Source organism: Leptonychotes weddellii, chromosome 5 (assembly GCF_054177405.1).
Source record: "Leptonychotes weddellii isolate Sample4059 chromosome 5, ASM5417740v2, whole genome shotgun sequence".
NCBI lineage: Eukaryota > Metazoa > Chordata > Mammalia > Carnivora > Phocidae > Leptonychotes > Leptonychotes weddellii.
In genome coordinates, this window is record NC_138373.1 from 153,050,573 (window position 1) to 153,063,892 (window position 13,320).

At 38.9% G+C, this 13,320-nt stretch overlaps 1 protein-coding gene across 1 annotated transcript in view; it reads left to right on the plus strand.

Annotated features, from left to right (window-relative positions):
* EP300 (EP300 lysine acetyltransferase) overlaps window positions 1-13,320 on the plus strand; it is an 84,941-nt gene that overhangs the window by 36,479 nt on the left and 35,142 nt on the right. Inside the window, exons 7-10 of the mRNA XM_006729920.3 lie at window positions 5,998-6,091; window positions 6,656-6,793; window positions 8,620-8,737; window positions 9,620-9,794. Coding sequence (XP_006729983.2) covers window positions 5,998-6,091; window positions 6,656-6,793; window positions 8,620-8,737; window positions 9,620-9,794 — 525 coding nt within the window. The remainder of the gene's footprint in view (window positions 1-5,997; window positions 6,092-6,655; window positions 6,794-8,619; window positions 8,738-9,619; window positions 9,795-13,320) is intronic.

The window sequence follows — 13,320 nt, forward strand, 5'->3', positions numbered from 1 at the left end:
ACATGAAAGGGGTCAGAAGTAGAGATCTGGGGACTTCATTTCACCCCTCTTCATCTTTTTTTTTACTTAAGATTGCTTTTTTCTTCTTTCTTCCCATGTTACCCGAAGTGTTACCCAAACTCCTCTTGAGTTTTAGGATCTCAACCCAGTGCTGTTGTCTAACTGTGCCTGGCCTGGATTTTCATTTTTGTAATTGGTTATTTCCCATTAATTTTTCAAATTTTCTGTGTTTAATTCCTAGTTTTGTTCTTTTTGTCTCCTCTTGTATCATCTATGTATGTATGTTTGCATATAGCCACAAAATCATTTGAAAGTTAGCTTCTTGAGATTTCTTTTCCCCTTTTCTCAGTGTCTTTAAGATTGAAGATTAATCAAGTTTTCATCTATTTCTTCTTAGTTTAGTTAATGGTGCCTTATCAGTAATAATCACCATGAGCCAAAACTTCTAGAATACCTCATTTATTTCGTTGTGTTCAATTTCATCTTAAAAACTAGTGTGAAAACAAACTCTTCTTTTTGGCATGTTACATCCTCATGGTTTCTATTCATCAGGCCCAAGCCAGATGGGCAAAGGCTTATATATGAAGTGTTACTTCTTTTTTTATTTTTTTAAAGATTTTATTTATTTGACAGAGAGAGACACAGTGAGAGAGGGAACACAAGCAGGGGGAGTGGGAGAGAGAGAAGCAGGCTTCCCGCTGAGCAGGGAGCCCGATGCGGGGCTCGATCCCAGGACCCTGGGATCATGACTCAAGCCGAAGGCAGATGCTTAACGACTGAGCCACCCAGGCGCCCCTGAAGTGTTATTCTTTTATACCAAAGCCCTTTTAAAAGTAATTAATCCTGTGTGTTTATGTTGAAGGGTGCTCCCTGTGTTTTCATTTTTTTTTTTTTATAAGTTCCGTAAAACTTAGACAAAAGAAATGTATCTCAAAATGAAATCCCCCTGACTGGGGCATGTAATTTTCTCCACACTCTTTTCTTTTTCTTTTTTGAGAGAGAAGGGGAGAGAGAATCTCAAGAAGGCTCCTGTGGAGCCTTATGTGGAGCTCAATCTCACGACCCTGAGATTATGACCTGAGCTGAAATCAAGAGACGGACACTTAACTGACTAAGCCACACAGGCGCCCCTCTCTGCAGTCCTTAAGAGGGTTAAGAAAATATTTTATTGCATATTATGAACATGTGACCTCTTTTTCACTTCACACCAAAATCTTAACCAATTAATTAGTTGTGTTGTTTTAAAGATTTATTTATTCATTTGAGGGAGGGGGAGAGAGCGAGCGAGCACGGGGGGAGGGGGAGCAGAGGGAGAGGAGGGGAAAATCTTTTTTTTTTTTTTTTTTTTTTAAAGATTTTATTTATCTGACAGAGACACAGCGAGAGAGGGAACACAAGCAGGGGGAGTGGGAGGGGGAGAAGCAGGCTTCATGCGGAGCAGGGAGCCCGACGTGGGGCTCGATCCCAGGACCCCGGGATCATGACCTGAGCCGAAGGCAGACGCTTAATGACTGAGCCACCCAGGTGCCCCAGGAAGGGAAGATCTTAAGCAGACTCTGCACTCACTGTGGAGCCCATTGTGGGGCTCAGTCTCACAACCCTGAGATCATAACCTGAGCCAAAACCAAGAGTTGGATGCTTAACCAGCTGCGCCACCCAGGCACCCCAGCAATTTATTAGTTTTAATCTAAACTTTATGCTTCTGAGTAATGTTTGGAGTAAGGATTACTATAAACTGATTTTTGGGGGGTACTTAAAGTGATCCTTTCAAGCTTCTATTTTTAGAGTTTTATAATGGATTTTACTAGGAATATAATGATTTTGATGATCAGAAATAATGACTCTGGAGTTGCATCTTGGCCTTAGCTTAGAGCCATATTATCAGAAAGAGTAAAGAAATACACAGTTCAATACTCAAAATTAGTGTTAACTGTATTTTTTTGATATCTCATGATTTTGAAATACTAAACCAGACTCTTTTCACTTCTGTTTTCTTTCACTAATGGTTTTTATTTTAGAACACTAGGTTTGAACCTGATATAGTAGACTGTATCCACAAATGGGACTATGTTGTATCCTCCCAACAGTGTAGGATTTTTATGGCATTTGTAAACAAAAGCAGTTTACTTGAGTATATTTCCATTTGCTCAGCAACCTAAAATGTTTATCTTTGGTGTTTTTCCAAGATCGGACTCCCAAGTGGTTAGTGCTGTCAGGTCTCACCCATATTATTTTAACCCTAAAGTATTGTTGGGGACTCTGACAAGAGGGCAGGTTGGATATATAATCAGAAATCCAGGGGAAAACTTGGTCAGGAAATTTGAGACATAAAAACATTTTTTGTATCCTCCTTTATAGCAGTGTAAAATACTCTAGGTTCGGGGGGCCTGGGTGGCTCAGTTGTTAAGCGTCTGCCTTCAGCTCAGGTCATGATCCCAGAGTCCTGGGATCGAGCCCCGCATCGGGCTCCCTGCTCGGCGGGGAGCCTGCTTCTCCCTCTCCCATTCCCCCTGCTTGTGTTCCTGCTCTCGCTATCTCTCTCTCTGTCAAATAAATAAAATATTTTTTTAAAAAGTTAAAAAAAATGCTCTAGGTTCTTCATAATTCTTGCAGATTTAAGGTAAAGGTAGTATTTACATGTTTCTTTCCCCTATATGAATACATATTTTTCTTCTAAATTTTAGTTTGGAGTTTTCAAAACCTACCTAAAAGTTGTAATACTCCAGTAAAGACCATATACATACCTTTTACCTAGATTTCTTTATTCTCAGCATTTTTTGCCAAATTTGCTTTATTTTTGTGTGTTCTTGAGCTGTCCTGACATTTGACTGCTGTTTCAGCATGTGTTTCCTAATCAGAGATTCTTCTCCATGGCCACAACACCATTATCATGCCTACAGAATTTAACATTAGTTAATAATGTCTTCTAATGTACAGTCTATATTTTAATTTCTCCAGTTGTCCCCTGAAGTCATTTGGGGTTTTTTCCATTCAGTTTGTTATGTGCCATTTGTTTCTCTTAATCTAGAAGTCATCTCTCCTCTCTTTATTCATCACACATTGACTTTTGATGAACACTGTAGTTTGTCCTATAATTTGGATTAGTCTGATTGTTTCCTTGTAGTTAGATCCAGATTAAACATTCTTGGTACAAATATGTCATGTATAATGGTGTGTATGTTCAGGTTTTAATAATCTCAGCATAAAAATGTTTTGGGACTCTTTATTTGCCTTTAATTGGCCTTTATAGTATCCCTATTCTCTTTATTACTGACCTTCAAATTATTGGTTAGCTACCTTTCAGCTATTTTATGGAAATTCTAGAACTATTTCTGTTAAGAACTCCTGGGTTTTGTTTTGTACTCTTTCTAAAGGCCTTCTGTCTCACCTATTTGTCAGACACAAGTGCTAGTGTATGTTCCGAGGCTGTTGGATTTTTAGAAAAGGTAGTATTTGTGTTTAATGGGTCTATGTCATAGCATCTTTCCCTGAGGTGTATAGTACTGGGTAGGATGAAGCACTTAAGCAAACCTTTATACTAGTGCTTTTAAGTAGACACATTCACCAGAACAACTTGGGACTCCAGATGTGTCTCCCCCTGTGGCAGAACTGGCTGTAGTGCTGGAATCAATTATAAATTTCAGGTACTTTTGATTGACGGGGACATTTGAGTAAATGAGAAACAGCATTCATTCAAATGTGCTATGTGCTGGAAAAAAAATTAAGAAAGGGGCATGGCCCTTACTTTGAAACATCTCTGGTTTGGATGGGCAAGGAAGCAATTAAGCAGACAAAACTACAAGATCTCTGTTAACATATATCAGGTTATAGAGATTCTGTAGCCAAAAGGTAGAAACCCTTCTGGAGCCCTAAATTAGAGCTTTTTTGTATAAGACCTCCTTGACCATATTTGACCACATTCTTACAGTCCCTGCTGAGTTCTCTTACTTTATAAAGGTTAGTATGGGGTTTCTCCTAGGGCTTAGAAAACAAAAATACATTCTTTTTTTATTTTTAGAGGGGAAGGAGGGACAAAGAAAGGGAGAGGGGGAGAGAGAATCTTAAGCAGGCTCCATGCCCGGTATGGAGCTAGATCTCACTACCCTGAAATCATGACCTGAGCCAATATCAAGAGTCAGATGCAGGGGGTGCTGGGTGGCCCAGTTACGCTTACATCTGCACTGGGCTCCGGTCATGATTTCAGGGTCCTAGGATCAGCCAGGGTCCTAGGATCAGCCTGGGTCCTAGGATCAGCCTGCGTCCTTGGCTCCCTGCTCAGCGGGGAGCCTGCTTCTCCCTCTCCCTCTGCTGTTTCCTTTGCTTGTGTGTGCGCACAAGCGCCCTTTCTCTCTCTCTCTCTCTCTGTCAGATAAATCTTAACAACAACAACAAAAAAATCGGACTCTTAGCTACCCAGGTACCCCAACAAAAATATATTCTTGATGGGGCGCCTGGGTGGCTCAGTTGGTTAAGCGTCTGCCTTCGGCTCAGGTCATGATCCCAGGGTCCTGGGATCGAGCCCTGCATCGCGCTCCCTGCTCGGCGGGAGGCCTGCTTCTCCCTCTCCCACTCCCCCTGCTTGTGTTCCCTCTCTCTCGCTGTGTCTCTGTCAAATAAATAAATAAGAAATATATATATATAATATATATATATATTCTTGATGATTTTTAGGTGTTGCGATTCCCTTCCCCTCCCCGCCTTCTGACTTAATCTCAGGCAGTGCCAGTATTGTTTGACTTCATTTTTGTATTCTCAAGTGAATGTTCGCTCTTGGAATTTTTTTTTTAACCCCCCTCTTAGGATCTTAAATATTAACCTATGTAAGGTATTCCTTCTCAAGTTATGATTGAGCCATAACTTGGAGTCAGTGCCGAATATTAAATGGACCTGGGGACTTTCATAGAGAATGTTTTGCTATGTTTTCATGTGCCATCAGAAGACAGTAAGCAAATTGGTGGAGTGTCATCACTTTTTCTTTTACCCCTTCATGCTGTTGCCAGCAATAAAGCAAATCAATGTGATGGGTACCTAATTTCTCTAAAAAGGAGTATTTCCACATGTAGTGTTTACATTGACAAATACAGAATTAGGAACAATACAATTCTGTTTTAAAAAGACCACTTCCAGCAACTACATTTCAGAGCTGGGCTGATGTTGTTAGAAGCAAATTTCTACCTAAATATTTAGGAAACATGGTGAAGGAAAGCACCAGCATTTTTTTTTTCCATTTAATGTTGTTTACAGATCTCACCAGTTATTTGCATTATAGTGGGAAGTTTCTTTTTTTTCCTTGTGTTTAACATACCTTGAGGTATATTAATAGAATTGTGTATTTAAAGAAAAAAATTTTTTAACCACATGAAAATCTGGTTTAGTGTGAATATTGCTGTTAGCTTTTGTTTTTAAAGAAATAGACTATTCATTAAAATTGCTAATTGAGGAGGTAATTATGCACATAGAGCTATTCCGGCCAGTTTGAAGGAGTATTCAAATGTTTAACCAAAACACCATCTTTCGGATTAAGATTTCATTCCCCCCTCTCCAGGGATCGTCACACTTACGTCCTTATCCTTACGAAAATATATGCATATATAGTTATGTCACCTAAACCGTTTTGGTTCTAATTTTTTGCTCCTTTTGACATCATTGTAGGCAGTGTCTGTCCATACATATATGAGTAAACCTATAAGACAAAATATCAGAAGTAGAAATACTAAGTCAAAGAGTGTGCACAGATTTTTTTGTCAGCATTTGGTAAATAGCCCTAGTGTTTTCTTTGTTTTGTTTTTTCCCCTGGTTTGTCATTTGTCTCTTTGCTCATGGTGGTTATTTTATTACTCAAGTTTCTAAATGTTGTCCTTACGGCTTCTGGGTTTTGGGTCTTTGAAAGCACAAAAATTTCCTGTGATATGTTCTTCTAGTACTTTTATAGCTATTCTTTTGTTCTTTCTTTTTGCTATGGTATTTAAAATATTCCTTTTGTTTGTTTTGTCCTAGGTGCTAGTCCTATGGGAGTAAATGGAGGTGTAGGGGTTCAAACGTCGAATCTTCTTTCTGACTCAATGTTGCATTCAGCCATAAATTCTCAAAAGTAAGTTTTTTCTCAGTGTGTTCCCTATGTCATGTTTTAAACACTTGTTAGAATTCCTTATTTGAGTTTTTTTGTTTCTTTGATTTGAAGCTATCCTTGATGAATGAAGGCAAATATTATATTTGAGTCCATGCTTTTGGTTTTCTACAATCTTATTTGAAATTGTTATCAATTATCCGGGGTAACCTGTACCTTCCCTCCATATAGTAAGAGGTTGCAAGTATGCAGCTACTTAAAATATGAGTTAGCCCAGAGGTAAGAATTCATCCATTACCCAGTGGATTCCTGGGATAAGTTGTGTCAGAGTAACAGTTTAGTTTTACAACATAACACTTAATTTTCTAAACCTAAGACTTCATCCTCTCCTCCAGAGGATGAAGTATTGTGGGTTAACTCTGCCTCACACAAGTACAAACACATATACACTATTTCTCTCAGATTTCTTTATGTAAATAGACTTGTCATAGTGTGTTAGACCCATTGTAGTCATCACTGTTAGCTCTAAATGAAATCTTCTTTCTCCTACCTTCTTCACTAAAACTATTTCACAATTCCTTTTTAAAGTCCAATGATGAGTGAAAATGCCAGTGTGGCCTCCCTGGGTCCTATGCCAACAGCAGCTCAACCATCCAATACTGGAATTCGGAAACAATGGCATGAAGATATTACTCAGGATCTTCGAAATCATCTTGTTCACAAACTGTATGTCTTATTCATAAAGACTGGGCATGTCTTATTCATAAAGAGTTACCATGTCAACATGCTTCCAATCTGCCAGACACTTAACCACAGAGGAGGAGTATTGATTTTTCTGTAGCCTGGCTCTTGATGCTAATGCTTCTGCTCCTGTAGCTTTCTTGCTTCCTGTTCTCTGCTTCTCAGCTTTTCCACCACCATTCGTAGAAGTCTTTCCGCTTTAACAGTGTATAAACTATTCTACCTAGTGACCGTTTTCAATATATTAGCTAAAAATTATTTGTGTCACTGCCTTTGCAAAACTCAAATTTTAGAAGAAAAACCATGTCTCAGTGCATTAGAATATGGTAGTGGTAAATATCCCTAATAACGCTCTTAAGATGTTGAGAGGTGGCCGCCCTATTGTCTTCTGGCCCTCCAAAAATGCATGTCAGTGGTTTGTGAGATATCTCTGCACTGTTTGTTGTGGAGTTGATACATGCCAGGCATTCAGCTTATTTAAAGAAGCGTCTTGTCAGATGAAAGAAGGGGAGGGATAGAGAGCAGTAAAGTGTAATGTGCCCAGTATCATAAAAGTAGAGCTTGGACCTCACTCATTACAGAGCTTGTGCTGTGAATGATGTCCAGCATTTTTTTCTCCGAGAAAGCAATCTTTTTCATTTCTCTTCCACTTAATAGAAGGGTCTCCTTCATTCCATCCATATTTTTTATTGGTTTAGAACCGTGTGGCCTATCTTTTATCTAAACTTAATTTTATCTTACATAAGCCTACCAAGTATATTTAAGTTTCATTTAGGAATTCAAAAATGATGGCACTAGAAGTGGAATTTGACAACAAGGAGGAAACTCCTAAGATTTTAATAAAATGAATTAAAAAAGAACAACCAAAACAAACTTACTTTGTGACATTCAAATTGTTTAACAACCGTTATTTCGTAACAGATAATAGATCATTTGGGATTGATCATCTGACTTGACATTAAAAGTATATTATATGCTTGTGAATTTTTTACCAACTTAAATATTCTTCTAAACTTCCATTTATTTCTTTTCCATCTGTTTTTTCCGAATCCTGCACAACTGAACATGAGATATCTAAATAGAAAATGGAAATGTATTTGTCAAATCTTCAGGAACACTAGTGCCAAGCATTTTGTAGGGAATTGTCCCCTAGAAAGTAAAAGACATTGAATTGGGCAGAATCATCATGCATCTCTGCCCCTTCCACTTCATGTTTTTTATCTTGTAAGATTTTTGTAGTGATTATTAGGTTTTTTTAATTTATTTATTGAGAGAGAGGGGGAGAGAGAAAATCCTTAAGCAGCTTCCATGCTCACTGTGTGGAGCCTGACGCAGGGCTCGATCCCATGTCCCTGAGATCATGACCTGAGCTGAAATCAAGAGTCGGATGCTGAGTCATCCAGGCACCCCGTTAGGTTTCATTAAGCTGAATAAATTGAGAATAGAAGGATTTGAAGGCAGTTGGATCTTGACACTATGACAAAGGTCAGGTTTCCTCACTTCCTTTATGCAAATAGCTTGGTATAATTTTTTTACTCTATGTTAGAGTGACAGGGACCAGCGGGGATTTTTGCGGTGTCATTTCTTATATTCTGATCGGGGAAGCCTTTTGTTTACCACAGAGACAATGTCATTTGAACCAGTATTATTTAATATTTGAGTATGTCCCACCCCTTTTTATTTCACTTAATGTGCACATTGTATAAAAATGAGAAAGCACTAATCAGGAAAAAGTTTAAAGTACTGTATATTTCTGTGATGAGAATGAAAAGTTGACATGATATAATAGTGGTAGAATTTTCTTTTCCTAGTGTTCAAGCCATATTTCCTACTCCGGATCCTGCTGCTTTAAAAGACAGACGGATGGAAAACTTAGTTGCATACGCCCGGAAAGTGGAAGGGGACATGTATGAATCTGCAAATAATCGAGTGAGCATCTGTTTCCCTATTTAAAGTCAGAAGTGGACCTGTTCTAGTTGTTTATTCTTCTTTGTAACATATACAAATAATAGTGTACTTTAGAGGCTACCCTTTAGCTATCCTGTCTTATTCTCACTGTGCACAGTCAAGATAACAAAGCAATTTTCTTTAAGTGTATGTCATCAAGAATCTTACATTTTTCCTCTTAATAATACAGTGTACTCGTGTGGCACTTTATCTGGGTTGTCCTTCTGTCAACTTAAAAAGTGGTTGAGCTGTTACCAGCTCTGTGCTATTTTCACTAGAGTATGGTGAATCAGCTGCTTAGTATTTTCATCTCAAGTATTCGTTTCTCTTCATCATTTGAACTTTGTTCTTTAAATTGGCAGTTTTTCAAAATATAGCATATTCATCCCCTGTGCTGCAAATTGCCAGCATTTATTTTGTAAACCTACTTTTGAGAGGTCATGCTTTACTATATAGGTTCATAATTAAGCTGCTTTTCACATGATGATTTCAAACACGAATTCACATCTGGAATGATCTAAGAAAGTAGATTAGATGGTGGTTATCAGACAGGGGGTGGGGGATGAGGGAAACAAGTGAGGGGGATTCAGAAGTGCACTTGTCATGATAAGTACCTGGTGGTGTATCAAGTGTTGAGTAACTGTATTGTACACCTAAAACTAATGTTATATTGTATGTTAACTTATAAAGCATCTGCCTTTAAATAAAAACTTTAAAAAATAAAATAGATTAGATTTTCCCCCTTTGGGTTTCTGCTTACCTCTTTAAATGAAGCTAATATCTGTTCTTTGTTCATTTTTTTTGTTACCTAATGGTAGTTACTCTTTTTTCCTTATCTTTGTTTTATTTCCAACATTCAAAAAGGCGGAATACTACCACCTGCTAGCTGAGAAGATCTATAAGATCCAGAAAGAACTAGAAGAAAAACGAAGGACTAGACTACAGAAACAAAACATGCTGCCTAGTGCTGCAGGCATGGTGCCAGTTTCTATGAATCCAGGGCCCAATATGGGGCAGCCACAACCAGGAATGACTTCCAGTAAGTGCTTTTTGTTACAGTTATTTCGGGGAGAAATTGGTAATAAAATGGTTTCTAACCAAAGTCGTTAATTTGCACTAGCTTATGTACCTATCCTAGAGCTTCTCAATGACCCTTTTTTTTTTTGCCTTTGCAAAGAAACTTAATTCATCCTTTAGTAAAAGAAGTAACAGTATATTTAAGATTTCTGGGCATAGTAAGTACTTAAAAAGTCTTGATAATCTGGCATCATTTTTAGAAGCCCAAGATACTGTTCTCTCAAAGCGACACCTGGAAGACGGTGGCCCACAGGTTTGCACTGACTTGAATTTGGTAGGCACCTAATAGATACAGGCCAAGCAGGTTCAAAGTCCCCACCAGCTTTCATACATCCTAAACACACAATAAATGTCATGTTACTCAACAGTGTCACACTTTCTTCTTGACACAAAATGTTTGAAGGCTAAGAACTATTTTTTAGAAGCATTTAAAATTCATCTTGACAGTTTTAGTGTTCTGGTTATAGGAGCCTTCTCAACCTAATGAATTAACCAGATAGCCAAGATTATTATGCATTCCCTTATTCATTCACTGTCTCATTACTAGATTTCACGTAGTGAAATGAGGAGTTTTGTACATGGTGAAGAACAACACAGGCTATTCTGAATGATGTGAGAAAGGCTATGAGAAGGAAAAGCCTGTATTTTTTGACTGACTACCTTTAGATAGTGCCATGTGAGCCAGCAGGCACCAACTCATATGTCAAGATTTTAGGAGGGCTGAGAAATTCATCTCCCTCAGGCCTTGAAGTAGTAAAATGGTGAGCTCCAGGGTTGCCAGTGGCCTTTAGCAGCCCCATTTGTTAAATGCATAGTGCTGGTTACATGCTCTCATAGAGCCGTGATTTGAGCAGAATTGAGAAGAGCAACAGTGTTTCTGGCAGAAGAAGAGTATACATGGAGGTCCACTGGCAAAGGAAAAGCAGCTTTTGTTTTGTTTTAAGGTTTTATTTATTTGAAAGAGAGCACAAGCCGGGGGGGGAGGGGTAGAGGGAGAAGCAGACTTCCCGCTGAGCAGGGAGCCCAATGCGGGGCTCAGTCCCAGGACCCTGAGATCGTGACTGGATCCGAAGGCAGATGCTTAACCAGCTGAGCCACCCAGATGCCCAAGCAGCTGTTTTTTGAGTAGGTAGGAGAACAAATGTTCAGAAACAAAGTCAAGATTAGAATTGACTAGACTGATTTCAATGCTGATAGTCTAAACCAGAACAGTTAGGTATAGAGACAAGTGGGCAAACCTGAGATACTTGGGTGTGATAGAGTTTTCTGAGGTTCTTTAGAAATTTGAGCCAAGTCTAAAGTCTACAGGTATTAAATTGTGGTCTTACATTAGAGGGAAAGCAGTATGGTGTATTGATGCAGACAGGAACAAATATTAGTGGAACTGAATCGCCTCGTAAGTATATGTTGACCTTTAGCCTGTACTAATTCTGGCATTTTGTAGAATGAGATCACTGCCTTATCCCATACGCAAATTAATTATAAAAGAATCAAAAGTTTTAAATTTTAAACAAAAAATTAAAAGTAGTACACAGAATGTATTGAAGAAAATATAAAGTGAAATGAGAAACGTCTTTAAACTAGATACTACGTAGAAGTTTTGAAGAAAAAAATGACAACAGAAGATACCATAAACATAATTAGTGGACAAACCAAGGTAAATGTTTTCAACATTAAAGGAGCTAATTTGCTTTAGTATGTGACCTGGGGAAAAAGATGGAACGTGGGAAGAAAAATGGGAAAAGAAACTGAAAGAACAAGTAAAATCAACGTGACCTTTTGGAGTCTCTAAAGGTTAAAGTGGGTATTAAAGATTGTATAGTAACATGGCTCTGGAATATGCTGTTGGTGAGAATTTAAATTTTTTTTCATTTCCTTAACTCCAGTTGTGAAATATTCACAATAACCTAGTCTGTACTATAGAAACATCCGAAAAGTGCCCCCAGTATTGCATTGCTGAAGTAGCCATACAGCTGTACACTAGAATATTTTAATTGAGGGTTCTCCAGAGCATTCCCTTTTTACCCAAGCAGTTGGAAGGTTGAACAGATTTAACCAACCATCTGGAGCCCTCTACTTAAAGGTAAAGGGCAAGGTGTGGCTGTTAGAGAAACCACTCTAAGGTAATTCCACCTACCCTCGAGCAGACAGCACACCCTGAGGGGACTGTTCCCTATATAGAGATAAATAATGATCAGGAAGGATTCATCCTGTGGTCCTTGTTTAGATAATTAAAACTGCAAGGGAAATTTATTATACAAAAAGGAAATGTTCAAAAGAAAAAATTACTACACAGAAGAAATGAAAACAAAAAGACGGGATGGAAAACGAACTGGGAGGGGCGCCTGGGTGGCTCAGTCTGGTAAGCCTCTGCCTTCGGCTCAGGTCATGATCTCAGGGTCCTGGGATCAAGCCCCGCCTCTGGCTCCTTGCTCAGTGGAGTCCACTTCTCCCTCTCCCTGCTTCTGTTCTCTATTTCTCTCTGTGTATCAAATAAATAAATAAAATCTTTTTTTTTTTTTTTAAATAAAAAGGAAAACGAACTGGGACAGTTGACGCAGTATAAAACCAGATTAGCATTTAAAAAAACAAGAATTAAAACAGCTTTATTTATTTATTTATTAAAGAATTTTATTTTTATTTGACAGCGAGAGAGGGAACCCAAGCAGGGGGAGTGGGAGAGGGAGAAGCAGGCTTCCCGTGGAGCAGGGAACCCGATGCGGGGCTCGATCCCAGGACCCTGCGATCATGACCTGAGCTGAAGGCAGAAGCTTAACATCTGAACCACCCAGGTGCCCCACACAGCTTTATTTAAAAAGGTACAAAATATGGGGCACCTGGCTGGCTCAGTCAGTGGAGCATGTGATCAGGGTCATGAGTTTAAGTCCCACGTTGGGCTGTAGAGCTTACTTTAATAAAAAAAATTAGTAGATGATAAATACATAGAAAAAAAGATTTGAGCGATAATCTAGGTACTGTTGCCCCATTTTACCAGTGAGGAACTGAGACATAGAGAGGTGGCCTAACTTGTCGTGGTCACAATGTTAGCGGCAGAACCAAGAATCAGACCCAGGCATTTTGTCTTCACAGTCTGCTCTAAACCATTAGATATGTTAAATACAATTGTAATTAAAAATAAAAGAAAGTTTTCTTTTTTTTTTTTTTTAAAGATTTTATTTATTTATTCGAGACAGAGAGAATGAGAGAGAGAGAGAGCACATGAGAGGGGGGAGGGTCAGAGGGAGAAGCAGGCTCCCTGCCGAGCAGGGAGCCCGATGCGGAACTCGATCCAGGGACTCCAGGATCATGACCTGAGCCGAAAGCAGTCGCTTAACCAACTGAGCCACCCAGGCGCCCTAAAAGAAAGTTTTCTTGAAAGAAAAAGCTGAATTGCACAACCAAACCTAGCTCATCACTGTCTTAACATAAAAGTACAGGGCGCCTGGGTGGCTCAGATGGTTAAGCGTCTGCCTTCGGCTCAGGTCATG